The sequence below is a fragment of the Acomys minous genome (assembly GCF_964271855.1).
Source record: "Acomys minous genome assembly, chromosome: 13".
In the NCBI taxonomy this organism is placed as follows: Eukaryota; Metazoa; Chordata; class Mammalia; order Rodentia; family Muridae; genus Acomys; species Acomys minous.
In genome coordinates, this window is record NC_140495.1 from 13,232,604 (window position 1) to 13,259,701 (window position 27,098).

General features: G+C 39.0%; 1 protein-coding gene and 1 long non-coding RNA gene across 9 annotated transcripts in view; one reads left to right on the forward strand and one right to left on the reverse strand.

Moving 5' to 3' along the window:
* Positions 1–27,098, reverse strand: part of SETD2 (SET domain containing 2, histone lysine methyltransferase) — a 95,756-nt gene that overhangs the window by 40,474 nt on the left and 28,184 nt on the right. For 7 of the 8 annotated variants that reach the window (XR_014773594.1, XM_084752550.1, XM_084752553.1 and 4 more), the window contains 7 exons: positions 23,757–23,880; positions 23,180–23,257; positions 20,065–20,162; positions 17,235–17,361; positions 14,408–14,542; positions 12,772–12,891; positions 10,583–11,245 (listed from right to left, as the gene is read on the reverse strand). Coding sequence is in view for 6 of the 8 variants with exons in the window: in XM_084752550.1 (XP_084608676.1) it covers positions 10,583–11,245; positions 12,772–12,891; positions 14,408–14,542; positions 17,235–17,361; positions 20,065–20,162; positions 23,180–23,257; positions 23,757–23,880 (1,345 nt within the window). In the remaining 2 variants the exon portion in view is untranslated. Of the gene's footprint in view, positions 1–7,736; positions 7,954–10,582; positions 11,246–12,771; positions 12,892–14,407; positions 14,543–17,234; positions 17,362–20,064; positions 20,163–23,179; positions 23,258–23,756; positions 23,881–27,098 lie in introns of all 8 variants that reach the window. The other variant, XR_014773595.1, reaches the window with a different exon arrangement.
* Positions 516–7,981, forward strand: LOC311580938. Its single transcript, XR_014773602.1, has 3 exons — positions 516–5,706; positions 7,689–7,755; positions 7,843–7,981. It is a non-coding gene; the product is annotated as an uncharacterized lncRNA (long non-coding RNA).

Consider the following 27,098-nt stretch of genomic DNA (forward strand, 5'->3'; position numbering starts at 1 on the left):
AGCAGCCCAATGGTACAGTGCTGGTTTAAGTATGTGCAAGGCCCTCAGCTCAGTGACCAGCACCTCTCCCACCCCCTCAAAAGGGAAGGAGAAAAAAAAAAAAAAAAAAAAAAAAGAACTGGAAGGATTCATCCATAGAACAACCCTCCATTTTACAATGGATAGCTTAGCTATCTATTCACATCATGCTGTAAGGGTCAAACCCCAACACACCTGCATGACTAAATGACACACAATATAGCTGACAGCATTATTTGGGATAGAGTAATACTCTTGAGATTAATGCACAAATGTAGATGCCTCCATTCTGTTAGCTCCTACAGTCCACCCCTTCCTATGTTTAAGGACTTTCATTAGAACTGTGATTCTGCACCACAGCTGCAAATGCCCCAGGAAGCCTTTCAGAGTAACCACAGCCAAGACAAACTAGCTTTGTAAAAAGCTCCTTTTATAAATGATGCCCACAGTGAAATCTGAGAAATTCTGAATTACTTACAGGCTTTTCTTTAAAAAAAAAAAAAGGTTCTCATACCTTTAGGAAAGAACTACCTTGGCTCAGAACATCCAGATTCTCTTTCTTCTTGAGCTGCTTTTGCATGCTGAGAAAACACATTTGAATTTGCTGCTCTACTCTTGAACACACTTCAGTTGTTTGACTGTCAGTAACCAGACTTGAAGAAAAGTAAACCTACTACTTATCAGTAACAACCTACACTGTATAATTACTCTGAAAATGTTTAACAACTATTTGAATATACTATGTAATCTAGGTACTCAAATCAAACAAAGAATAGATGGGCCATTCATACATGTTTTTAACTGCTGGGCCATCTCTTCAGCCCAAACTACATGTTTGTTTATTTTTATAAATGTATTTCTTGAGTCAGGTGCACACCTTTAATTCTGCCACTAAGGGAGACAGAGGCAGGAAAATCTCTGTTTGAGGCCAGCCTGGCCTACAAAGTGAGTCCAGGACAGCCAGGGCTACTCAAAGAAACCCTGTCTTGAAAAAAACAAATATTTCTTACAGTCACAAAATAAATTACTAACTGTTGATAATTTAACTGTAGTAAACATTTACTACCTACAAATAAATGGACTCAGTGTTATCAGGATATATGCAAGATTAGGAGTTGACTAACTTAAATCTTCCACTTTATGAAGCTAAACCCACACAGAAACCTATTATCTACTCCCTCCTAAATGCAGGCTGTTCTACATCTTAAAAAAGGAAACCCAGCAGGTCAGAGGAAGAAAAAATAACAAAGCAAGACTGGAGAGATGGCTCAGTAGTTAAAAGCATGTACTATTCCAGAAGAGAATCCAAGTTCAAGTCCAAGAACCCATGTTATAAGTGGCTCAGAACTTCATGTAACTCCGGCTCCAAGGTGTATGACACCTTTGCCTTCTTTGGCATCTGCACTCATGTACACACATACGTACAGACAACATAATTAATAATATATATTCAGTAATAAAAAGAGAGGAAACAATGTAAGAAAAAACCTACTAGCCAAAAGACAGTCACTCTTAGCTCATGGCAATAGAATTTGGAAAAACTGCCACAAAATTCCATCAGATGGGCAGGTTCTGAGACTTTAGTTCTACATTCTGTGTCATATCTAATTGTCAACAGTATGTACTGTACCATATTAGTTAAAAATTATTTACTTTCTGAGAGAATGAAACATGGGCTGTATGTGTTCTCTCTCTCACACCCTCTTCTTCTCTTTTTCTTGCTCCCTCTGAAAGTTAAACCACACCAGGCGGTGGTTGTGTACACTTTTAAACCCAGCAGAGACAGGCAGATCTGAAGCCAACCTGGTCTACAGAGAAAGATCCAGGACAGCCAAGGCTTCACAGAGAAACTCTGTCTCACCTCCCCTGGTCAAACAATATGGATGCTTATCAAAGTAACAAATAATGCAGACAACTCAGCAATGCTTAAGGATGAATACTTAGGTATCTACTGTTAAGTCAAAGAAAGGACTGGGATATATACATGGGATATAATAAGAAACTGATTAAACTAAGGTATATTTATATAACCAAATACCAAACTTACCTAAAAAATATTCTTTATAAGCTACTGTAAAAAATAGCTATAATTTATATAAACTAGAAGTGTAAAAAAAGCAGGCTGAGGGTGATGGCCAGCACTTAAGAAGCAAAGGCAGGCAGGCCTTAGTTTTAAAGACAGACTGAGTTCCATGCCTAGCTGGGCTACATACTGAAACCTGACTAAAAAATAAAGAATAAAAAGCTGGCCATATATGCATAATATGATTTCTTTCTGGAAAGCTGCAAAAGATAAAATTTCAAAAGTATGTTGATTGCCCCTGAGAACCACCATAGGAGACAAGAGCGGGAAAGAGACATTTCATTATATGCATTTTACATGGCATACAAGAAGGCTTTTATAAATTAAAAGAAAAGGAAAAGATCACTTATCTCAGAAACAGCTCTAGGTATAGTACCAAAGGACTGGTCTTGCACACCAAACATGCTCTGAGGTAAGACCTGGTTACCCAAGAGGCGACTGCTAAGATGCTGGCGTTTGGCAAAGTCCTCTTACTTCTTTATACTTTGATTGATGGTTGTTTTTCTTACCCTCTCCTCCCCAAGTCCTGCCCATCCTGACTAAAATCCAAAGACTCTCCCTTAGCAAGGCTCACTTGTATTCTGTACGTATCTGCTGGGCTTAGAATAACTCATGAAGCATTGAAAGTTAACAGCTAACACAGTTCCTGCTGTCAAAGATTCAAAGTCGAGTACCAAATACTTGTGCAGGTGAGAAAAACATATTCACATAGAATAGTAATTATTAATGAGTAGCCAGTCAAGGTTAAATGTTTCTCCAATTTTAGATTTATTTTTCTAGGCAAATTTAATTTAGATCTAGGATTTTTCCTTACACTTTTCAAATATAATTTTATCCACGATAATGTTTTAAACATATACTCATGAAAGTCCTCCTGCCGTTGAAGAGTGGGCCCTACTGAGGCCCACGTCATCCAGGAAACACCTTTTGAAGCACAATCGTTCCTCTCCCATCTGACACCTACACACATTTGTATTAGAGAAGTTGTTGTAGGTACTAAACAGAAAAGCCTAGAGAGCCATGTGATTTCAGAAGTTTTGAATGTCCCACATTCAATCACAGGTCACAGACTGAAAACCACTACAACATTAAGGTGAGAGGATACTGAGTAAACACTAAGGTAATGGTTGCTACAATTACAGAAAGAATTTCACTTACTAGTTGCTAAATCAGAAGCACACTGAAAGAAATGTAACATGTATTTATCAACAATACATAATTCTATGGGCTACTTGGTAAAAATAAAAAATCACTATTATTTAGGGGGAAATAAAGACGAGACAAATACAAGGTTTAAATCAGAAAATCAGAGTCACCTCCCTCACCCAAAAGCTAAGTCATGACTACATAGTCCTTTTGTTTGTTTTGCAGCTGGTTAAACACCACCATACACTTCACAGATCATCAATAATACATGATATCTTCTGATTTCCTACCAAACACAAAACTCACACTAGAGAGTCAAGACGTAACATTGGTATTCACTTTTTCACTCAGCATTCACAAAGCAGCAAACTCTAACATGTACCAGGCTCTTCAGAGACTAAGCAGAAAACAGAGCACACTCCAGAAGCCAAAACAAAAGCCAATCACTGCCTTTGCTCCAAGCACTACTGTGAAATGCCATTTGTTAGTGACTGGAAAGGATGTGATGGAAATATATATACAAAGAGCAGAAAAAAATACTGTCTTGGAAAGCAAACATTTCCCACCATGGGAAAGGAAAAATCTTAGAAGAGAAATCTAAAAGAAAAGTGTTTCAAGAAAAAGAAAATACAAAAATATTAGAAGATGACCTGACTGCTGGCCTAGAATGATCTGAGATTAAATTACAGACATAGGTGGAGTTCAGACTCTGCATGCAAGCCCCACTAAGAAAAATGTAACCTTAACAACAGAAATGTAGACCATTTAAAAAAATTTAAAGGAAACAGACATGAGCAAAGTTGTACTTCCAGAAGATGATTTTAGACACTGAATACATCACCAACTCTTAAGGGAATACAATTAAGAGGTAACTTACTTCAACCAGTACTACAAAGATACTGTAAAATTAACTGTTACTAAGAAACCATCTTGGAGCTGGAGAGAAGGCTCAGCTGTTAAAGGCTAGGCTCACAACCATCCTGAAGCTGGGCAGTTTGTTTATTATGTATATAGTGCTTTGCCTGTATGTACACCTTCAAGTCAGAAGAGGGAACCATTTCTCATTATAGATGGTTGTGAGTCACCATGTGGTTGCTTGGAATTGACCTTAGGACCTCTGGAAGAGCAGTGCTCTTAACCTCTGAGTTATTTCTCCAGCCCCCAGGGGGCACAGGTCTTTAATCCCAGCACTCAGGAGGCAGAGGCAGACAGATCTCTGTATTAGAGGCCAGCCTGGTCTACAGGATATCCAGTCTACACTGAGAAACCTTAGTCTCCAAAAAACAAAAAACCAACAACAAAAATAAACTGGGGGGGGGGGGGGGAGGAACCATGCCAGCTCCATGAAGTGGTCTATAACTATGATCCCAGCGCCCAGGATGCAGAGGGATCACCAGACCAAGTATAATGTCAGGCGGTATACACAGCAAGTTACAAGTCAGCCACATTATAAGATACCACTTCAAACATAAAAACATTAAATGGTCCACGCCCTTGAGGATATCATGCTTAAAAAGAAGAAACTAACATCTATGCAAGTAACTTTTATAATCTGTTAAGAATACTATAACACAAGCAGGGCACGGGTGGTACACGCCTGTAACCCCAGCACTTGGAAGGCAGAGGCAGGTAGATCGCTGTGAGTTCAAGGCTGGCCTGGTCTACAAAGTGAGTCTAGAACAGCTAAGGCTACACAGAGAAACCCTGTCTTGAAAAGCAACAACAATAAAGAAAGGAAAAGAATACTATAATGCATTTTATTACTACACTGAAGGATGACTAAAGCTATAAATCAAATTTTTAAAGGAAGGTTAAAAAAAGATATCCCAAATTAAGAGAACAGTATGTCTGAAGATATGGAAAGGTTGAATATAAACGAACAGATGACATGACTCATGTGCAAGAAAAATTGTTGGGCAAGATTAGACAGACAGAACAGTATTTCCACAGGCTAGGTTCAAGAACTTAATCTGTATGCTGCTAAGGGGCTTTTGCAGTGCTACTACACAGTTCTCTTAACCTCATCTATAAAAGATAATCAAGGATAATATATTAAAAACAAAGAACGAGAGCAAGAACAAAGAGGAGTCTGCTGTAAGAGCAAGAGCAAGGCAAGACTGCATTACAAGTGCTGGATGAGATCAGTACAACCTACTTAACCTGTAGAACAAAAGAAATCTATTTGTGTGACTAGATTATCTATGGGCATTTGTGACATCACAGCATATGGAGGGCACAGGACAATGCCTGGGAGTTGGTTCTCTCCTCCATATGGGTTCCAAGTATCACACTCAAACAGGTCAGGTGTGGTGGTTGCGAGCCTTTAATCCCAGCACTCAGGAGGCCGAGGCAGGCAACTCTCAATGTGAGTTCAAGGGCAGCCTGGTCTACAGAGTTCTAGGACAGCCAGGGTTACACAGAGAAACCCTGTCTCAAAACAAAAACAAAACCAGAAAGAAGTAAGTACTTCTTGAAAATATGATTAATTAAGAGCTAGGAAGAGAGCTAGGCGTGGTGGCACATGCCTTTAATCCCTGCACTGCTGTGAGTTCGAGGCCAGCCTGGTCTACAAAGTGAGTCCAGGACAACCAAGACTACACAGAGAAATCCTGTCTCAGGGAGGGAGGGGGGAAAAAAAGAGAGCTAGGAAGCAAAGATGTTTAAAACAGCCAGATTTTGTGTTTTATCATTGAAATAGGTTTTGGTATACTTTTTTCTGGAAAGACAGGACAAATATCACAATCTTTATAATCTATCACTTCTCTGTAGCAATTACTAAAGTCTACCACTACAGTAGCCACAGCCAATATATAGTAACAATCATGGAGCACAGCTATGGTTAAAAACAAAACCAGCAGTGTCCCCAATCTCTAACTGGTACTTTGCCTTTTGAGGCAGCATCTCACTGTGTAACCAGGCTGGCTTCTAACCCATGGTCCTTCTCCACAGCCTCTGGGAGACTGCAAGCTACCACCATACAAGCTGGGCTACTGGCTTAGATGAAAGTAGTTTAAATAACAAAATGGACCACTAAATAAAACGTGCTCTGCCTTGGGCAGAAGCAGTGGATAGTGAGTTCCAGGCCAGCAGGAACTACATAGTGAGACCCTACCTTAAAGTGGAAAAGGACCTCAAAGCTAAGAGTAGGGGCACATACCTATAGCACACACTTTTTATCCTAGCATCTGGATTATTATAGCTAGGCCCTGTCTCTTAACAGCAAAAAAGAATGCATAAACAAGCCAGTAAGTTCTAATACATTTTTGTGTTTTAAAAACCAGGACACTTAAATCTGGCAGTGTTGGCAGATGCCTTTAATCCCAGCACTCAGGAGGCAGAGGCAGGCTCTGTTACACAGAGAACCCCTGTCTCAACTCTCTCCCCCCACCCCCCACAAAAAAGACATCTAAAAACATTCTCAATGCTACTATCTAAAACAGCAGCATTTCCTGGAGGTAATTTTATACAAGTTTTGTATTTATTCTTTTACTCTACAGACTTATCAAATTTAATCACAGAAACATAAGACATGAACTTCATTTTCAAATGTTGCTGAAATCTTTTTTTTTTTTTTTTACAGTGGTGGAGTGAGTTTAGGTAATTACATTTCAAGTTTCTATAGAAAGTTTAATGTTAAATTTTCTAGCCAAATATTTTTTGTATTTTTTGTTTTGTTTTGTTTTGTTTGAGACAGGGTCTCTCTTCATAGCCCTGGCTGTCCTGAACCTCACAAGGCTGGCCTTGAATTCACACTCTTCCTGCGTCTGCCTTTGAAGTGGTAGGGCTAAAGGCATGAGTTACCGTGCTTGGTTAAAACAGTCTATTTTTAAATAAAGTAGTTTCTACAAAAAGATGAAATCAGAGAATCAGAGAATAAGAGTAGTGGTTAAGACGTACAAACTTATTACTTATAGGAAGCTTCTATTCCTAAATCACCTAATCCAGGCAGAAATAAGATGGCCATGGTGACCAGAAGGACAGATAGATGTACATCCTGTACCTAAGTGTTTGTAGAGAACTCCTTAGATTACTAATTATTATAACCTCTTGATGTTAACACCAACTGAAACTGCCAAATTCATAAGAATCTTACCTCCTTTTCATATGATCCAATTGAATGAGGATTTTCCACTCCAGTTATAATTAACTATCACTTGTAATCACTGCTTTTTGCCTTGTGAAATCTAAGCAACATTTTGAACAGGGCATATGATGCACAGCAATTCTTCTCCCACACAGAAATAGGTGCACATACTCCTGCTAAAAATGTAGCCAAGCAAAACTGCATGTGAAGATGAACATGTCTGTAAGTAGTAATGTGCTAGGTAATGTGAGGACTACTCTAGGAGAAATGTGTATAGTAAATGCCTTGCAAGCCTACGCAGTGGTCCTGTGTATATAAGGTATAGAAAAAATAGCTCACTTAATTCTTTCTTGCCAGAAGTATGGATTTTCTCGGAACGACAACAATTGTTGGCAATGGACGCACCAAAATAATGCCGGCGCCAGTGAGTTAACCACCTCTGTCCTCTTTTCACCTATTATATTTTTCATGCATCATCCAACTTCCCAACCATCTTCCTGTTTCTTCACAGAATGCACTCTAGGTTCTCGTTTTTCTTCAGCACGAAGTTGGAAATGGAGTTGAGAAAAGGAGACACATGGTCAGCTGGTGATGTTAACAAGCTCCTTGCTGCCCTGAGAAGCTAGATGGAAATGGTTCAAGTTACAAGGGGGATCATCATCAGATCTGGGAGGACAAAGACTAATTCATGAAGCTTCAGTCCCTTCCCTCCCACCCCCTTACATTTTACTGATGATCCCTATAGACTGTTGTGACCAAAAAACAAAAACAAAAACAAAAACAAAAACCACCAACAAAAACCAAGATTAAAGAGTATGAAGTTATCTGTTCAGTTCTTCACTCCATCCAGAGTGGAAAGGACAACTGGAATGCAGGCTCAGCAACACTGTCGTAGCCCCACAAGATCAGGGAGAGTTAGAGTGGCCAACACAGCCACAATCAATGCTTTTTAGTATGAACTAAGTATCAGCCACTAACACTATTTAGTCACAGGTGCTTAGTAAAGCTGAAAGAGTAAGACATTTTCTTTTCAGCCTGTGTCTACTGGAACACATAGGTGAAGTCAGACAGAAGTAGTTAACTCTTCCAATGCCGGGACTGTATGGTATACAGTAATCACATTAGGTTAGTATGTTTCTCTAAAACATATTGCAGTTCAATTCTTGATTTCAGACTCCTAGCCAAATGCCACCTAAAGTTTTGTTTTATACTCAAAAAGCAAAAGTAATCAGAGTTTAGAAATGAGAGGCATGGTATACGCTAATGAAAATAGAAGGATTAAGAACCCCAGCACCAATATGTAACAAAACACCACAGTTCACAGTTAGTAAAGATGTTTCTCAGCAATGCTATGCCCAACAAGTTTGAAAAAGAAAAGAGTTTAATTTAATGGCTCCCTTGATGCTCAGAAGTTGAAAAGTACAAAGTATAAAATCTAGGAATCCATTTTATTTTAAATATAAATAAAATATAAACCTGAAGTCAAGAATCTCATTACCATACACATTATTGTGAAACTACTTTGGTCTTTCAGGTAGGAGTTCAAAAGAGGAAGAGGAGAAATAATTTTGTAGGACTGAAAATGAGTGTTCAGAAGGTGAGGTTAATTATTCCAGTTCTGTCTAATCAGTCTAAACACATCCCAGAGATGAAATTACACATTTACAATTACAGATACAAACCACTACACAAAAGCCTTACATTTTACAAATTTTAAGACAGGTTTATGAGATTTTAACAGTCTGAGAAGTTGACCAGAGGCTTTACAACAGCATTCTCTCTTCTTCTATGAAACTGTGGCTTTATGTGTCTTGTGTGTCCACTTATGTAACATTATCACTAAATTGCTGTCACCCTGCAATGTGACAGCTGCCTCCAAACGTCAGAGAACGTTCTTTGGGACCCCTGCTGTCAGCAAGCAGGCTCTGAAAGGCCCAGCAGGTGCCCACTCTAGGATTTCTGACTTAGCCATCACCCTGACTCCTGCAGTTTACATACGGCACTGTAAGTAGCCTTACTACGACACGTCCTTTTATATTTATGAAAAGTCACGTTTCATATTAAATAAAGCTGAGTTTCTGCTAAATTTTTAGCGATCCAAAAGTAACATACATCAGTAAGAGCACAGAGTAGTATATGAAAAGGTTTCAGCACAGCGAACAGGAAGCACAGCATACTACCAACTCATTGGGTTCAATCTAAGTTCCACACAGTCAAATCACAGAATCCAAGGCGATGAGCTTGTGTCACCTTGCTTTTAAAAGGAAACAAAACAAAACAAAAAACTGGACTGCTGATTTATTGGATTGCTTTAACTCTGAGAGAAGAAAGGCAGAACCGAAAATATAAAAGGTAGAAAATAACCTGTTCCCATGGGGTCCTCAGACCCAGAGCACTTACAACTTTTATACATTCATATTTATTCAAGATCCAAATATATTTATGCCATATATGACATAAAGTTTCCAGATTTCCACCCTTTCTCTCTCTCTCTCTCTCTCTCTCTCTCTCTCTCTCTCTCTCTCTCTCTCTCTCTCTCTCTCTCATGTTTAGTCCTGGCTGTCCTAGAGTACACTCTGCAGACCAGGCTGGACTTGAACTCAGAGATCCTCCTGCCTCTGCCTCCTCAGGACTAGGATTAAAGGAATGTTGTACCGCCATGCCTGGCTTCTGCCACTTTAGGTAACATGTTTTGTCCAATTCTAAAAAGGAAAACTTAAGGGCAGGGCAATTTCAGAGACAAAAGCAAATAAATTAGTGCCCTTATATATTTTCTAGAATAAAATGTCACATAATCATTTTATAACAAAAAGTTCCTAAATTATCAGTCTTCCAATTAATTTCACTGTTAATTAATTTTCACTGTTAATTAATTTTCTATTAAACCAATCACTTGATTTAAATATCTGTTCCCAATACATAAAGAGTAAGTTTAATACTAAAAGGATTTTGTTTTATTTTATATGACAAGCCCTTGAATTAATAAAATCACCAATATGATATACTGTTCTCAGTGAGAAAAAAGGAGGACATTATCTGTATAATGCTCTAACTGTTATGGCTCTTACAGACTTAAAGAACCATATTTATCTTAAAGAGCTAAAGACGTATTTATCATTAGCTGAGAGATCATAGTCCATTTTTCAGAAATACTCATGGTTAGAAATGTTGTCAGCTTTTGTTTAGGTTTGCAGCATGCGGAATCTGAATAATTCAGTTACAATAACAAGAAAAAAATGATAGTTTCTTACCTTTAGGTCTTTCCAACTGTCTAGTAGCTTGGTGGCCAAATCACTTATGTCCACTGTTTTATCTGGTGGTTCTTGGCTTCTCTCACTTTCAACATCAGACACACCCTCTTCTTCATCTTGGGATGGTGTTTCCTCAGCAATCGTTTCTTCTAGTTTTGTGCCACTGCTGTCTTTGGGCTCTGTCTCGGTGTCAGCCTCTGGTTCCGATGGGGGTAATTTACTGACTTCAATGGTGGTTTCATTCTCAATTTTAGCCTCACACAGTTGCTGTGGGAGTAGCTGCTGTGACTGCAAGTCATCATCTTCTTCTACAGTGACAGTTTCTAATTGATCAAGGTCCTCTTTGCCATCCTTGCATTCTAGTTCACTAGTTACATCCGAGATTGCACTGTCCATGCTATTTTCACTTATAATTTTAAGTCTGCGAAACATGAGTTTCTTGGGGGTATCTGTATCCACTTCTGTGCTTGGCTTGGCAGAGGGATCGGGTGTATTCAGTGGTGTGTGAGCACGCGATGTATTCTCACTAGAATACCCATCTCCTTCACTTAACTGAGGAACAGCAGTCTTAGTCTGAGACCAGCGCTGAATAATTGGAAGTACTTTGCTTTCTTCCAACATATTTTTAGTAGCAATGGGCAAATGCTCCAAAGTCTTTATAATCTGATTAAACATAATAAAAATTTAATCAACCATTTTGTATAGCTGACCTTTCAAACATCAGGTCAGGACTCACATACAGGAATAGTACATTTGGAGTATTGTCTTACTAAATTAAGACTTAAGTCTTCATAAATAGAGATGTAGTTCAAGGTTCTAGCATTTCCTTTTAAGAAGAAAGAAAAAATTTTAATAAGTCTAATCTACAATTAGAAAACACAGGGTATAGACATAATGACTATACACACCAGTCAGTGTGACTGATAAATATTCTCTACAAGCAAAGAATTCCCAAAATTATGCAGCTTAAAAAAAAAAAATACTAGTCCTCACTTCCAGTCTCTTTTTCTATAAAATTCTCCCCGTTATTGGGAACCATACAACACCATGCATTTAAATGTTAGTTTTCACACCTGAAATATTCAAATTATCTTCTAATGTAGTCTGTGTTAAATAACTACCTAGGGGGGAAAAAGACTTTCTTTATCCACAGACATACTCCTCAAACTGAAATGCAAATATTTCTTACAAATTACTGCCTAATATTGTTTGTTTTATAGAAACTTCTTATTGCTAGATCTCTTAGAAAAATTACTACATGTCCACTCCAATACTTCATTTTTAAAAGTATTTTTATTGGCTGGGGGGTGGTGACATACATCTTTAATCCCGGCAGAGGAAAGTGGACCTCTGTGAGTTTGAGGGCAGCTTGGTCTACAGTGAATTCTAGGACTGCCAGGCCTACATAGAGAAACCCTGTCTCCAAAAACCAATATTAAACAAACAAAACAAACAAAAGTAGTTATTTAATAACTAACTTTGAGGTTATAGTAGAAACTATGAATTTTTTTTTTAAACAGCTACCTATCAAGTGTCATGGTAAGTTATAAACACTTATCATGGATGTTGCAAATCCACTAATAATGCTGCCAATTAATCTTTACTTAGACCTTTGAAAACACTTCTTTGTGCAGCGCAGTGGTGGCGCACACCTTTAATCTCAGCACTCAGGAGGCAGAGGCAGGTAGATCTCTGTGAGTTTGTGGCCAGCCTGGTCTACAGGACATGCAAGGCTACACAGAGAAACCCTTTCTCAAAAAATGAAAGAACAGAAAGAGAGAAAGAGAAAAAAAGAAAAAATACTTTTTTGCTTTTCAAGATATTCTAAATCTTGTCGGTAATTTTTCAGAACTCAAAAATTCAAATTTTCTGTTTTTCCCATAATTTAAAAATAATGGTCTTAACAATAAACTAAATTACTACTATCATGATACATCACACTTACAGTTCCTAGTAAATAGAACTGACTTTAGAAGATGCTATGAAGAAAAGCAAAGACAAACTCACTACCAGACCAAGGTATATATAAGGTTATATAGCTACAAGAATGATATAGGTATAATAAACATTTTTATTGTTTGACAATGGTGGTGGCATAGTGCTAAACTCATAATCACCAAAATCATATCCCCTCCAACTAAGCAATCAACAGAAGTAGTCTAAGAAATGTGGGAGGAAGGTGAACTGACCTCTTCCTGAAGCTTCTGGTTACTTTCCCGGCCATCACCAAGCTCTGCCATCCAGATCCACAACAAGGACAACCCATGACGCTCCAGAAATGACTTGAGGCAGGACTGTGAGTGTGTGTTCTTTCATAGGGGAAAAGGGCATGAAGCAGGGTGTAAGGGAGGCAATACCAGTCCAAATGTCAGAGAAAGCCCTTGGCGAGAATTAGACTTTGCTTAAATTAATACACTCACAAATACACACATCCCAGAATATTCTCATTCTCTGTTTCTGTTATCTCCTCTGCCCCCTTCTCTTCATCAGGGTTGCTTACCTCTCCTCCCTCATAGTTATTAACAACACAAATTCTTGAGGAAATGTGGGGTAATATATATGTGGCATGCGTGCGTGTATGTTGTGTACACCAGATCTCATTATAGATGGTTGTGAGCCACCGTGTGGTTGCTGGGAATTGAACTCAGGACCTCTTGAATAGCAGACAGTGCTCTTAACCACTGAGTCATCTCTCCCATATTTTTATTAAATACAATTAGACATCTAACAAATACTAAAAAGAATTTTAATGCTTAAGAAATTATTTCTTTAATGTATTTTTATCAAACTCACCAAGTATCCATTCATCATCCCATTCTCACTGGTACACTTCTTTCCAATGAGTCATCCTTCTCTTATGAAATTAGTTACTTGAAGGAACATAACTATACAACTAAAAACAATGTCTCTTGTGTTGGTTCATGCCTTTAATCCCAGCACTTGGGAGGCAGAGACGAGCAGATCCTGAGTTTGAGGCCAGTGTGGTCTACAGGGTGAATTCTAAGTCAGCTAGAAACCCTGTCTTTAAAAAAAAAAAAATCCTTTAAAAAAAAATTCTGTTCTGAATGGTAAGAAAATTTGTTTTGCTGAATCTCTTTCATTCAGATTCTTATTCAAAAAGCTTTTTCTTTGCTTTCTTGGCTGATATTTGGGGCTGTTCATTTTTGTTTCTTCAGTGCTGGGATTCAAACCTAGGGTTTCACTATGCTAGACAAGAACTCTACCACTACACTATACCACCAATCCTCCTGTGAAGACATTTTTAGATATCTTATTATCTGTTTTCTTATGGCATATTTAGTAAAGTGGAATACATGAGATGACTGGTAAAATTCTTTGCTTTGATATAACGTAAATAGTTTTAGTATACTAGTAACACGTGGGCATTAGAGCTACAGTAAGTACCATGAATTATTACACTAAAAGAAACCCTCCATCATGTGCTTTTAACTGAAGAGATAAGCAAACCAGCTCTGCTAGTAATAATACTGAACTCAGCAGGGCGTGGTGGTGCATGCCCTTTAGTCCCAGCACTCTAGAGGCAGAGGCAGGTAGATTGCTGTGAGTTCAAGGCCAGCGGGGTCTACAAAGTGAGTCTAGGACAGCTAAGCTACACAGAGAAACCCTGTCTCGAAAAAACCAAAAACCAAGATGATGATGATAGTAACTTTTCAGTAATTTTTCAAGGGTATAAACTTTCAAAGTCCTAAAGAACTTGTATGTCCATTTAAAACATAATTAACTTTTCTCCATTAGCCAAATTTTATTTTAAATATCCCACCCCAAATTCAGAAATAAAAATTAATTTAGTATCAAAGTGCTTACCTGAATGAGCTTGAGACAGGTAAGTTTCTGTTCCAAAGTTTCAATTCTGACCATGAGCCGGGATAAACTAAGAACCTGGTTCTTATCAGAGAGGCCCTCGCCATTTTCCATCAGCGCTTCTAACTCTCCATCCACCTACACAGCAAAGAAAACGCCTAGTTATGAAACAAGCACAATCCACCCACTCACTCAGACAACTTGGGGGAAAAATTCCCAGCTTCACAAGTAATTTAGAAAAAGAAAAGTAAGACCACATGAACTAGCCATGCTATTAGACTAGTTGTGGAGGAGGGGACAGGGAACATATGCAAGCATGCACACTCATGCATGCATGTACACACACAACCGCCACTAAGCCATGACTGTAATATCAACATTAAAAGTCAAGGCAGGAGAAGACTACGAACTCCTCAAAGCCAGCCTAGGTAATTTTGTCTAGAAGGAAGGAAAGAAGACCCTCTACCGTGTGCTTTTAACTAAAGAGATAGGGAGGGAGGAATAAAGCAAGGCAGGTAGGAAATGATCTAAAATATAAACAGGACATCTGATAATATCACATCTACTGTTGAAATATAAATTGACAGCCAGGTGAAGAAGCCTTAATCTTGGCTCTCAGGAGGCAGAGGCAGATGGCTATCTGTGAGTTCAAGGCTAGTCTAGTCTATATAGTGAGTTCCAGGACAGTCATAGCCACATAGTGAAACCTTGTGTCAAACAAACAAAAAAACTAGCTATAGCCAGGCATGGTGGTACACACCTTTAATCCCAGCACTCGGGAGGCAGAAGCAGGTGGATTGCTGTGAGTTTGAGGTCAGCCTGGTCTACAAAGCTAGTCCAGGACAGTCAGCCTATTCAGAGAAACCCTGTCTTGAACATTTTAAATACATACATAAATAAAAAGAAATATAAATTGATAAGATCAATCTGAAAAGAATTTCATTCACTCATCAACTACATGAACAAGAAATTATTTAAAGCCTGAGGATGTGGTTCAGTGGCAAAATAGCTACATAACACAACAAGGCTGAGTTTGGCTCCCAGTACTCAGCATTGCTGGACATGGTATATCAGCCCTATAATCCAAGATCTCGGGAATTTGAGGCAAGAGATGTCCAAGAGTTGAGGCCTGCCCAGGCTACACAAGAATTATCAGGTCAGAAACATGGTTCCGTGTGTAAAGGCGCCTCCATAGCTAACAAACTGAGTTATATCTCACACAGTGGAAGGAGGAAAAAAAAAATGCCTGCAAATTGTCATCAGACTTCTCAGGGCACACCCCTACACCCTGTCCCTCACCCCCAAACCTCCCCCCAGCCCAGGCACAGGCACACATACAAAAGGAGAGTGAGAGGAAAATAAAACAAACAAAACAAAAAAGAGGGAGGGGCAGGAAGCAGGAAAAGAAATCGTGTAGTTCAAGTATATATCGTTCTAGATGCTAAGATGGAGCATCTTACAACGAATGTCAAATTTAAAGACTGGCCTTTAGGGTTAAAGAGATGGCTCAGCAGTTAAGCAGTTAAAAGCTCTGGTTGATGCTCCAGAAGACATAGGTTTGGGTCCCCGGACCCACATGGTGGTTCACAACAGTATGAAACTCCTAACTTCAGGCGGTCTAATGACATCTTCTGCCCTCCACAGGCACCAGATACATTTGCAGTTCACAGACACACAAGCAAGCAGAACACTCATATACACACACACAAAAAAAATTTTTTAGAAAAAGCTGTCCTTAGCGCAGGGCATGGTGGCACACGCCTTTAATCCCAGCACTTGGGAGCCAGAGGTAAGTGATCTGTGATTTCTAGGTCAGCCTAGTTTACAAAGTGAGTCTAGGACAGCCAGACCTGTTACACAGAGAAACCCTGTCTTGAAAAACAAAACAAAGCAAAGCAAAACCCGAAAAGCTGTCCTTAAGGGAGTTAAAAAGTAAACCATATAAAATGAAGATATGAAGCCAGTGTGGTGGCATGTGCCTTTAATCCCAGCACTGCAGATCGCTGTGAGTTCCAACTCAGCCTGGTCTACAAAAGTAAGTATAGGATAGCAAGGACTGTTACACAGAGAACCCTGTCTTGACAAAAAACTGGAAAAAGAAAAAGAAATGAAATAGAATATATATATACATGCTCAGTAAGTCACATTCATAATAGCAAAATTCAAATAAACAACCTAAATCCCAAATATGTGTAACACAGTTAAATAAACTAGTTAAGTTTATTCAATGAAATACATACAGGGCAGGTTTCACAGCTCAGCAGTTAAAGGTGCTTGCTGCCTAGCCTGATGACCCGAGTCAGATCCCTGGGACCTACTTGTAAATAGGCGACAGGCTCCTGCAGCCTGTCCTTTAACCTTCACACTTGTCAGAACTGCTCACAGATGCACACACACTACCCTGAACAACAAAAAGCTCAGAAAAAGTATGAGCCAAAAACTTTAAGCATAATTTAGAAGTTCCTGGTATTTTGGTATAATCTCTATTGAAATAAAATAAAAACAGTCAACCATTCCTCTTTTCCAGTATCTCATCCAAACCTGAATTTTGCCTTTTTTTTTTTAAGATTTATTTATTTATTATTATGTATACAGTGTCTTGCCTGCATGTACTCCTGCAGGCCAGAAGAGGCACCAGATCTCATTGTAGATGGTTGTGAGCCACCATGTTGCTGGGAATTGAATTCAGGACCTCTGGAAGAGCAGTCAGTGCTCTTACCCTCTGAGCCATCTCTCCAGCCCTTGGATTTTCCTTTTAAAATCATCAGAAAAGCTATTTTCTTAAAACTTTTTATCATAAAATTTGAGGAACAGGCAGCAGCTCACTTACTGAGTCCTTCTTTCGAGAGCGCTCCTTTTTCATCTTCCCTCCTGCTGCTCTGATGCTGACTCTGTTCTCTCCTCCCAAGTAACCCCGGCAGTTGGCTGACCCACAGAAGCACTTCTGAGCTTCTTTGCTGTTAGGGAACATGGGAATGAACACAGCTATTCGAAAGTAAAGCATGTACAAGTGACATGTTAAGAATCATACATTCCAGCCTATAGGAAATATAAAAGTAAGACTCTTACAAACTTGCTTCTAATAGAATTGCTTATAAAACTTATTAATGCCTGTTTCACCACCACCCCCTTTCCTCAGTCTGTGTGTGTGAGAGAGAAAGAGGGGAGACAGGGAGAGAGAGAGAGACAGAGAGAGAGAGAGAGAGAGAGAGAGAGAGAGAGAGAGAGAGAGAAGACAGAGAGAAAGAGAGAGAGAGAAAACAGAGAGAGAGAGAGAGAGAGAGAGAGAGAGAGAGAGAGAGAGAAGACAGACAAACATATATACATAAACAATCCACTGGTTCCACGAGTTGAATAAGAGTTCTACTAATAAGTCTATTTCCAGCCTCTTTTCTACTTTCTATTTTTGAGCCAGTTTCAACAGTTGGCCAGACTAGCTCTGAACCTGCAGGTCTCCTGCCTCAGTCTCCTGTGCAGCTTTACTACAGTCCTGCACCACCAGGACTGGCTCCATCATTTTTCTAATCTTTTATCGCCTGCTAGATAAAATAGGCCAATTACTTAAAGAATAATTTCTCAGTTTTATAAAACTATTTATTGAAGCATGAAAATAAGCGCGTGCTCGCTCCCTCCCCCCTCTCTATGTATGTATGTATGTATATACATATTTGTGCTAGAAATAAAATTGCTAACACAGTTTAGAAAACTATTATTTATGTATAACTGGTACACCAAAAAATAAGATATGTTATTATAAAAACAAAGTATATCATGACACTCAAAAAGAAATATTTGATTTAAACATAACATAGGATGAGCTCCTATAACAACAAACATACTAATAGCTTATTAAATGAAGCCATGGAGGCAAAGGAAGAGGTGGGAAAGAACTGATTTAAGTCTACAGCCCCAGGTAAACCACCTTTGCAACCAATTAGAGGCAAAAAAACGAACAGACCAAGGATTTATAAACATGTCCAGTTTCTTTGCCCTCAGGGGGGAAAAGGCAAGAATTCTACATAGAACCTGGTGTATACTTACCTACTGTCTCAAAAACAAACAACAACAAATAGAAAAAAACAAGAAAGAAAAGGAGGGAGGGAGGAAGTAAAAAGAAAAGCAGGTAGTCAGAACAGGGATATTTCTTGGCATTTGTTCTGGTTTATAATGAGATAATCAGTCTCAGAACTGGAAGAATCACTAAGTTCTGAAATATGAGATATGTGAAGGAATACTTGAAACAGACAGCATCACTACCAAGAAAAGTAGCACTGGTTAAACACACTGGACAAAGTAAGAAAATTAAATCTTATCCTATAATAGCATTAAAAAAGATTAAAACATCCTGGAAAATTAAATTCATATGCCTTTTAATATAAGCATTAAAACTATCAACTCACAAAAGTATAATCTGGAAAGGAAGGAAGCTTTCAAAGTTTTACAGCTTACTTGAAATTTCTACCCTTTTATTTTATTCTATTTATTTTTTATCCTTTCACAGTTTTTTAGTGTGAGGAGGACAAGCACATACCAATTTGCCCTGCTAAAATAACAGTCCCACTAGAGAACTCTGGGTGTCTTGGCATTTACTCTGCAGACCCAGCCTAGCCTTGAACTCACAAAGATCCACCTGCCTCTATCTCTCAAATGATGGAATCAAAAGAGCACACTAGCACACCCAACCCTTTAGAATTATTTATTTATCTTTATTGCTGTGCATTTGTGGTTTGCCTGCATGTATGTCTTTGTGAGGGTGTTGGATCCCTTAGAATTGCAGTTACAAACAGTTGTGAGCTGCCATGTCAGTGCTGGAAATTAAAACCAAGTCCTCTGGAAAAGCAAGCAGTCAGTGCTCTTAACCGCTGCATTATTTCTCCAACCTCCAAAAGACATTTATCAGAGTACAATATGGTATAAGTCAAACAATATTAGCCAAGAGTTGATAAACAATAAACAAAGATATTATTCTTTTCACACATATACATTCAAAACTGACATTTCTATAATGAATTAGTTTTGGTTTTTTGTTTCTTTGTTTGTTTGTTTGTTTTGAGAAAAGCCAGGCTGTCCTCAACCTGATACATAGGCAAGGGTAGCCTTGAGTTCTGATTCTATTGCCTCCACCTCCTACATCAGTGATTCTCAACCTGTGGGTCAGGGCCATTTTGGGTAGAATTACTCTTTGCAGAGGTCACCTAAGACAATCTGCATATAAAATATTTTCATTATGAATCATAATAGTAGTAAAATTCATTATGAAGTAGCAACAAAAATGATTTTATGTTTGGGGATCACCATGACATGAACTATATGAAAGGGCCTCAGCTTTAGGAAGATTGAGAACTATGTCCCACGTGACTGGATTCCAGACATTATTTAGTTCTGGGAATCGAAACCAGGGCTTCACACATGCTACTGACTGAACTACATCCCCAATCCTTTAGTAAAGTTTTATTATATTGACTTCGGAGGAATATTACATACTTCCTATATTGTAAATCCCTTAGTGGCCAGAAATAAATATCACATAATAGGAAAAACAAAATTATGATGGTATACTATAGATGATATAAATTATTAGTTACATATACAGTTATCTCTGTATCTGAACATCTATTTTCCATGTCAGAAACAGCAAATATAGCAAAACCATTACTTACCCATATCTTTGGAACTGATAGTCAAACGTTAACTCAGAGCCTGAAGGAACTAGTTTGGTGGTAAAAAAACCAACCCTCAGTTGTCCATTCACAGTCCACTGAAATGTTTTTAAAAGAATAGACATTAATAACCAACTAATGTTTGTGCATGCATCTGTTTAAAGACCATTATTATCTGACTGAATACAACATATAAATCTTTTTTTCAAAGATTTATTATTTATACAGTATTCTGCCCACATGTGTGCCTGCCCACCACAAGAAGGCACCAGATCTCATTACAGGTGGCTGTGATGGCCACCATGTGGTGGCTGAGAATTGAACTCAGGACCCCTGGAAGGGCAGTCATCCCTCCGGCCCCCACATATAAATCTTTATGTGAGATTTTCTCAAAACAAATAGATTGAAGCCAGGTGTGGTGGCACACACCTTTAATCCCAATACTTGGGAGGCAGAGGCAGGTGGATTGCTGTGAATTCAAGGCCAGCCTGGTCTACAAAGCAAGTCCAGGACAGCCGAGGATACACACAGAGACCCTGTCTTGAAAAAACAAAACCAAAAATAAAAAAGAAGTTGATTTTTCTTGAATAAACTAACCAATATGCAATTCTTATTTAATAGACTATCAGATTCAATATCTATAACTTGCCTATAATATAATAAAACAAACTGCTACTGAACTGGAGAGTGTAGCTAAATGTAAAGCACTTGTCTAGATAACACAAGGCCCTGTATTCAGTCTCTAGCACAGCAAACAGAAAAAAATAAACAAAACCCTGCTGCTTTTAACTTATATACATACATCTATGTATATATGTATATTCATATATATGGATTAGCACACACACACACACACACACACACACACACACACACACACACACTATGTATAAAGCTAATTTTATCTTAAAACCAAAAAAACCCCAGCAAAACAGATTCTTGGTATCACTAAGTATCATAACCTGAGCCCAATTCCCAGCAACAAACCCAGGTCCTTCTATAATAATCAAACCTGATAGCCCAGCAGTGGTGGCGCACACCTTTAATCCTAGCCCTCTGAAACAGAGATAGGCACATTTCTGTGAGTTGCAGGCCAGCCTGGTCTACAAAGCCAAGAGTCTAGGACAGCCAAGGCTACAATGAGAAACTCTATTCTCGAAGAAAAACAAAAACAAAAACAAATTGAATGTGCTCTTAAACTGCTGAGCCATATCTCCAATCTGCCTTCTACTTTGTTTTGAAGCGATCTCATTTCTACCACTCAGCGACATACTAACTAGTCCACAAGTTTTCAGATCGCTCCCCTGTCTCCACTTCCCACCTTGCTATAGAAGCACTAGTGAGGGCTGGAGAGATAGCTCAGAGGTTAAGAGCACTGTCTGTTCTACCAAAGGTCCTAAGTTCAATTCCCAGCAACCACAAGGTTGCTCACAACCATCTATAATGAGATCTGGTGCCCTCTTCTGGCATGCAGATTTTACAAGGCAGAACATTGCATACATAATAAAAATAAATCTTAAAAAAAAAAAAGCCACTAGGATTTCAAATGCCTGCAACACATGCAACTTTGTTTTTGTTTTGCTTTTGAGACAAGGATTTTTTTGTATAGTCTTGGTTGTCCTGTACTCACTTTGTAGACTAGGCTGGCCTTAAACTCACAGCTACATGTCACCAGGCCACCACTGACTTTTTAAATTGTCATGTCCAGGTATCCAAAGTTAGGTCATCAGGCTTCTACAGCAAGCAGTTTTCTCTATTAAGCTTTCTTCCTCCTCTCAACCATAGCTTACTTGTACTTTCTTTTTATGTTTTAAGGATTGGTTTTTTTTTCTGTGTATGTGTTTTGCCTACATGTAATATATACACCACATGCATGCCAAGTGCCCATGGAGGTCAGACAGACAAAGGCATCAGATCACCTGGAGATAGTTACATTGTGAACCACCATGTGGTACTGGGAACTGACCCTGGGACCTCTGGAAGAACAAGAGCTACTTAGTTATCTATCGCTCCAAGTCTTTAACCTAACCCCTCTCTATTTTGACTACTTATGTTATAAAAATATTACAGAACAGTCAAATTTGCACCTGAGTCTTGGTAAAGAATCTGAATATATGAGGCCAGAGAGAGGGCTCAATGGTTTAAGAGCACCTGCTTCTCTCTGGGAGAACCCAAGTGCCTGTAACTCAAGCTCTACGACATCCAATGTTTCTCTTCTGGCATATATTCAGATATTCACACCGCACATAAATAAATATAAACCTCCTTAAAATAAGAGTCAAGCCTGGTGATACGTGCCTTTAATCCCAGCACTCAAGAGGCAGAGGCAGGCAAGTTTGAGGCTAACTGGTCTACAGGACAAGTACCAGATGAGCCAAGATTGTATATAATGAGACGCTGTCTCAAAAGAAAGGGAGTTAGGGGAGAACAAGGGAAAGGAAGAAGAAGAAAGAAAAAGGCAAGTGAGAGAGGAGGAAAGACTGGAAGGACGGCTTGCTGGTCAAGAGCACTGGCTCACAACCATCTGTAAATCCTGCACCTTCTTCTGGATTCTGCAAGCACTGCACACTCAAACCCTGAAGTTTTCCTCTGACCTCTAAATACATATGCACATGCATGAGAGCATACACACATGCATACACATACACAGGCAGGCACACAACATAAATCTTACTTTACTGTAAGATTAAAATCCTTTTTTTTTTCTTTTTGGTTTTTCGAGACAGGGTTTCTGTGTAGTCCTGGCTGTCCTGGACTTGTTTTGTAGACCAGGATGGCCTTGAACTCAGAGTGAGTTCCCACATGAGTGACAGGGTTAAAGGCGTGCACCACCACGCCCGGCTTATAGTACAGTTTTTCTGATTAATCAAATTTTCTTTGGGTATTATCATTGAATTATGGCTATTATATACTATATTAAATAAACACATGGGGACATTAGGTGAGGGGTGGTATATGGACATAGCTTCTACTATTTTTGGCAATCTTATATTTTTGTATTTTTATAAATATAAACTTAATCCAAAATGAAAGTAAAGTAGAAATCAAAATTAATGGTCAAAACAGCAATCTTCAATAAATATTTCAAAATTTAAGTATATTTATATCAACTTACTTTTTGAGTTTCACAGTTTGGCTCACAGCTATGATTCATGAAACGAGAACAATTCCCTTTTTGAGTGGCATCTATTATCTGGGGAAAAGAAGAAAATTTAAGATTTTTAAAATAAGATCTCAAAATATCAATGCATTTTAAAAAAGAAAAGCATTAAGGCAATATTAATGTAAAAAAAACACATATATCCCTTTGATTCCTACCCTATTCCAGAGAATAGGCGTGTGTGCCACCACGCCCGGCTCATGATTTTTAAAGTTGTCATATAAAGCACATATGCTTATATTTACATATAAACATTATCCTTTCTGTTTTATTTTGAGACAGAGTCTTTTGTAGCACAAGTTGGCCTCAAATTCCCTATGTAGGTTAGGATGGTCTTAAACTCCTGTTCTTCCTACCTCCACCTCCCCAGGGCAGACATTAGAGGCACGGGTTACCATAGATGGCTATTTAATTTTGTTCATTTCTTCTCGCCCCAATTTTTGTCACTTGAAGATCAATCAGTGTATCAACCCATCACACTCCTTCTCCAGTGCAACAGTTTTTATATCTATTTCACATCAATGCTGCTCACCTCATCATTTTTCAGGGCCATGAAATAGTAGTGGATGTTCTTGTTCCGGGCATATTCTTTCACCCGAGCTTTAAATTCTTTATGATCAAGTACCTCTCCACAGTATTCCAGGACAAAGGTGTTCCTACAAAACAATTAAAAAAAAATTAATTAATTAATTTTTAAAAAAGCGCTTCCACCCTAGGAATTATACTGAAAATTTACAAGTCCAGACAAAACTATTAAATATTATAGAATATTTATCAAGTATGATAAACAGGTCTTGTACCTGAGATCCCCCTGCCTCAGTCACTTAAATACCAAGGCAATAGGCATGCATCACCTACCTCTTTCCTAAAATATTAAAAAGACCACTGAGTCGAAAAACAGAGTTTCTCTGTGTGGCCCTGGCTGTCCTGGTAGACCAGGCTGGCCTCAAACTCAAAGATCCACCTGCCTCTGCCTCCCAAGTGCTAGGATTAAAGGCGTGCGTCACCACACAATAGATATTTTCAAGATGCATATTCTCTATCTGGATATTAAATGTGCTAAGAATGAAGCTCACTGATAAAATACATTCTTGGCATTATGCAAAGCCCTGAGTTATACCCTTCAGCAACATACACACACACACACACACACACACACACACACACAGAGTTTAAATATGGCTAACAAATATAAAAATCAGTGACTCATAGCTGAGAAAGAGCTCTGAAGAAATTATGATATTGAAAATTGTTAGTAAAAATAAAGGCAGCCAGGCATGGAGGCACATGCCTTTCATCCCAGCACTCGAGAGGCAGGGGCAGGTGGATCTCTGTGAGTTCAAGGCCAGCCTGGTCTACAAAGCGAGTCTAAGACAGCCAAGGCTACACAGAAAAACCCTGTCTGGAACCCACCCCCCAAAAAAGTCAATTTAAATACAGTAGCCCTTCTGTTGCCCCTATTTTCAAAGTTCTTTAATGATGATGAAAGTCAAATCTGTTTCTGGCTTCTTGGCTGGTCTCACTCCCTAGAATATATATGAATTTGCATAAAACTGTACAAAATGGCAACGAAGAACCTTTGTTTATGCAAGAATAACCCAAGACAGAGTTAACTTTCACACTAGAAACAAATCAGCAAGGGAAGAGGAAGAAACTATCTATATAAAGTGTATAAAGCAGTACCCATGCCTTCAGACCTGGATCTGGTCTAAAGACCAAATAGCAAGTTGCCTAACTCTGTTATGAGCAAGAACAACGAATGATTTTCACAACTAACCCCAGTGAGATTTCATTTAGTAATAGCAACGTAGATAACATACACTCTTCAGCCAACATACACTCTACATTATAATATGTCGGAATGCTTTTCAAACTGACAGAATACTGCAGGCCATTTAGAAAATGTTTAAAATAAAGGTTGAGGCCAGTCATGGTGACACACGCCTTTAATCCCAGCACTCAGGAGGCAGAGGCAGGCAGATCGATGTGAGCTCAAGGCCAGCCTGGTCTACAAAGGGAGTCCAGGACAGCCAAGGCTACACAGAGAAACCCTGTCTCGAAAAACTATAAATAAATAAATATAAAATAAAAGTTGAGAAAACTATATTCTGTAAGAATGAGAGAGAACGGATGGAAAGATGGCTCCAAGGTTAAGAACACTAACGTGGCCGGGCATGGTGGCGCACGCCTTTCATCCCAGCAGTCAGGAGGCAGAGGCAGAGGCAGAGGCAGGCAGATCGCTGTGAGTTTGAGAGTTTGAGGCCAGCCTGGTCTACAAAGTGAGTCCAGGACAACAACCAAGGCTAACACAGAGTGACCCTATCTGGTGTGGGGGGGGGGGTGTCAATAACCGATAATTACTATGGACATCTAACACCTAAGGGATATTAAAGAAAACACTGATGAGCTCAAAATTGGCAAATTATAAATCCTGGACCAAGGAATGGAAGAATAATTAATTTTCTACATCAATTAGAGATTTGGTATCTTTCTTATGGATACAAAAGGATTTGTTTATTTTATGGAACCAGTGTTGTGCATTCATATGTCTGTATAGCCTATGCGTGCCTGGTGCTTGTGGACATGAGAGCCCTAAAACCAGCGCTACAGATGGTAGAGGCTCCCCGAGGGAGCTGGGATTGAGCGATGCTCCTCTGCAAGAACAAGTGCTCCTTACCACTCAGCCATTTCTAGGCAGAGCTCTGGCATCTGTGCTGTTGTTGTTGTTTGGTTTGTTTTTTGGAGACAAGGTTCTCTGTGCAGCCCTGGCTGTCCTTAAGCCCTACTGGTATTAAAGGTGGAGAGGGCTGGAGAGATGGCTCAGCAGTTAAAAGCAGCGTCTGCTCTTCCAGAGGACCTGAGTTCAATTCCCAGCAACCACATGGTGCTTCATTACCATCTATAATGAGATCTGGTGCCCTCCTCTGGTGTGCAGGCACACATGTAGGCAGAACCTTGTATATGTAATAGATAAATTATTTTTATGCTTGGGCATCTGCGCCACTACCAGTTTTGGGGTTTTTGGTATTTTCTGGTTTGGTTTGGTTTGTTTTGGGGATTTTGCTTTTGTTTTTTGCAAGACAGGCCTTGGCTGCCCTGACTAGTTTTGTAGACCAGGCTGGCCTCAAACTCACAGAGATCCACCTGCCTCTGCCTCCCAAGTGCTGAAACTAAAGGCATGTGCCACCATGCCCGGCATTAATCAGCTATCTTTTTACTTGTCATTTTGAGATAAGGTCTCAAAAACTTGTCCTGAGTAGCTTTGAACCCAGCTATGCAACACAGGTTTTATGACAGTTTAAAGCAATTAGGTAATCTTCCCAAAGTCAGAGCTCCACTCCAAATTAAAATGTGCTGTATTAAACTAAACAGTCTATTCTAATGACAGTACAGCCAAGTCACCCTTTTAATTGATCCAAGTTCTTAAATACCAGAATCTAACTCACTGCTAAGTCATCTAATAGTGACAATTTACTGGGCAGTGGTGGCGCACGCCTGGTCTACAAAGCAAGTCTAGGACAGCCAAGCCTACACAGAAAACAAAACACAGAAAAACAAAAAACAAAAAACAAAAAAGAAAAAAAAACAAAAAACAAAAAAGAACTTGAAGAATATAACAATAACCAGGGACTAACAATTTAGGCTTGAAGATGCAGCTGAAAGAAAGGCCTCACAGTCATTCATCGTAACTTAAAGATTGTAAAAGAAACTTCCATAGGCCAGGAATCGTGGCATATGCCCTTAATCCCAGCACTTGAGAGGCAGAAACAGGTGGATTTCTCCGAGTTTGAGGCCAGCCTGGTCTACAGAGTGAGTCCAGGACAGCCAAGACTACACACAGAGAAACCCTGTCACAAAACAAACAAAAACAACA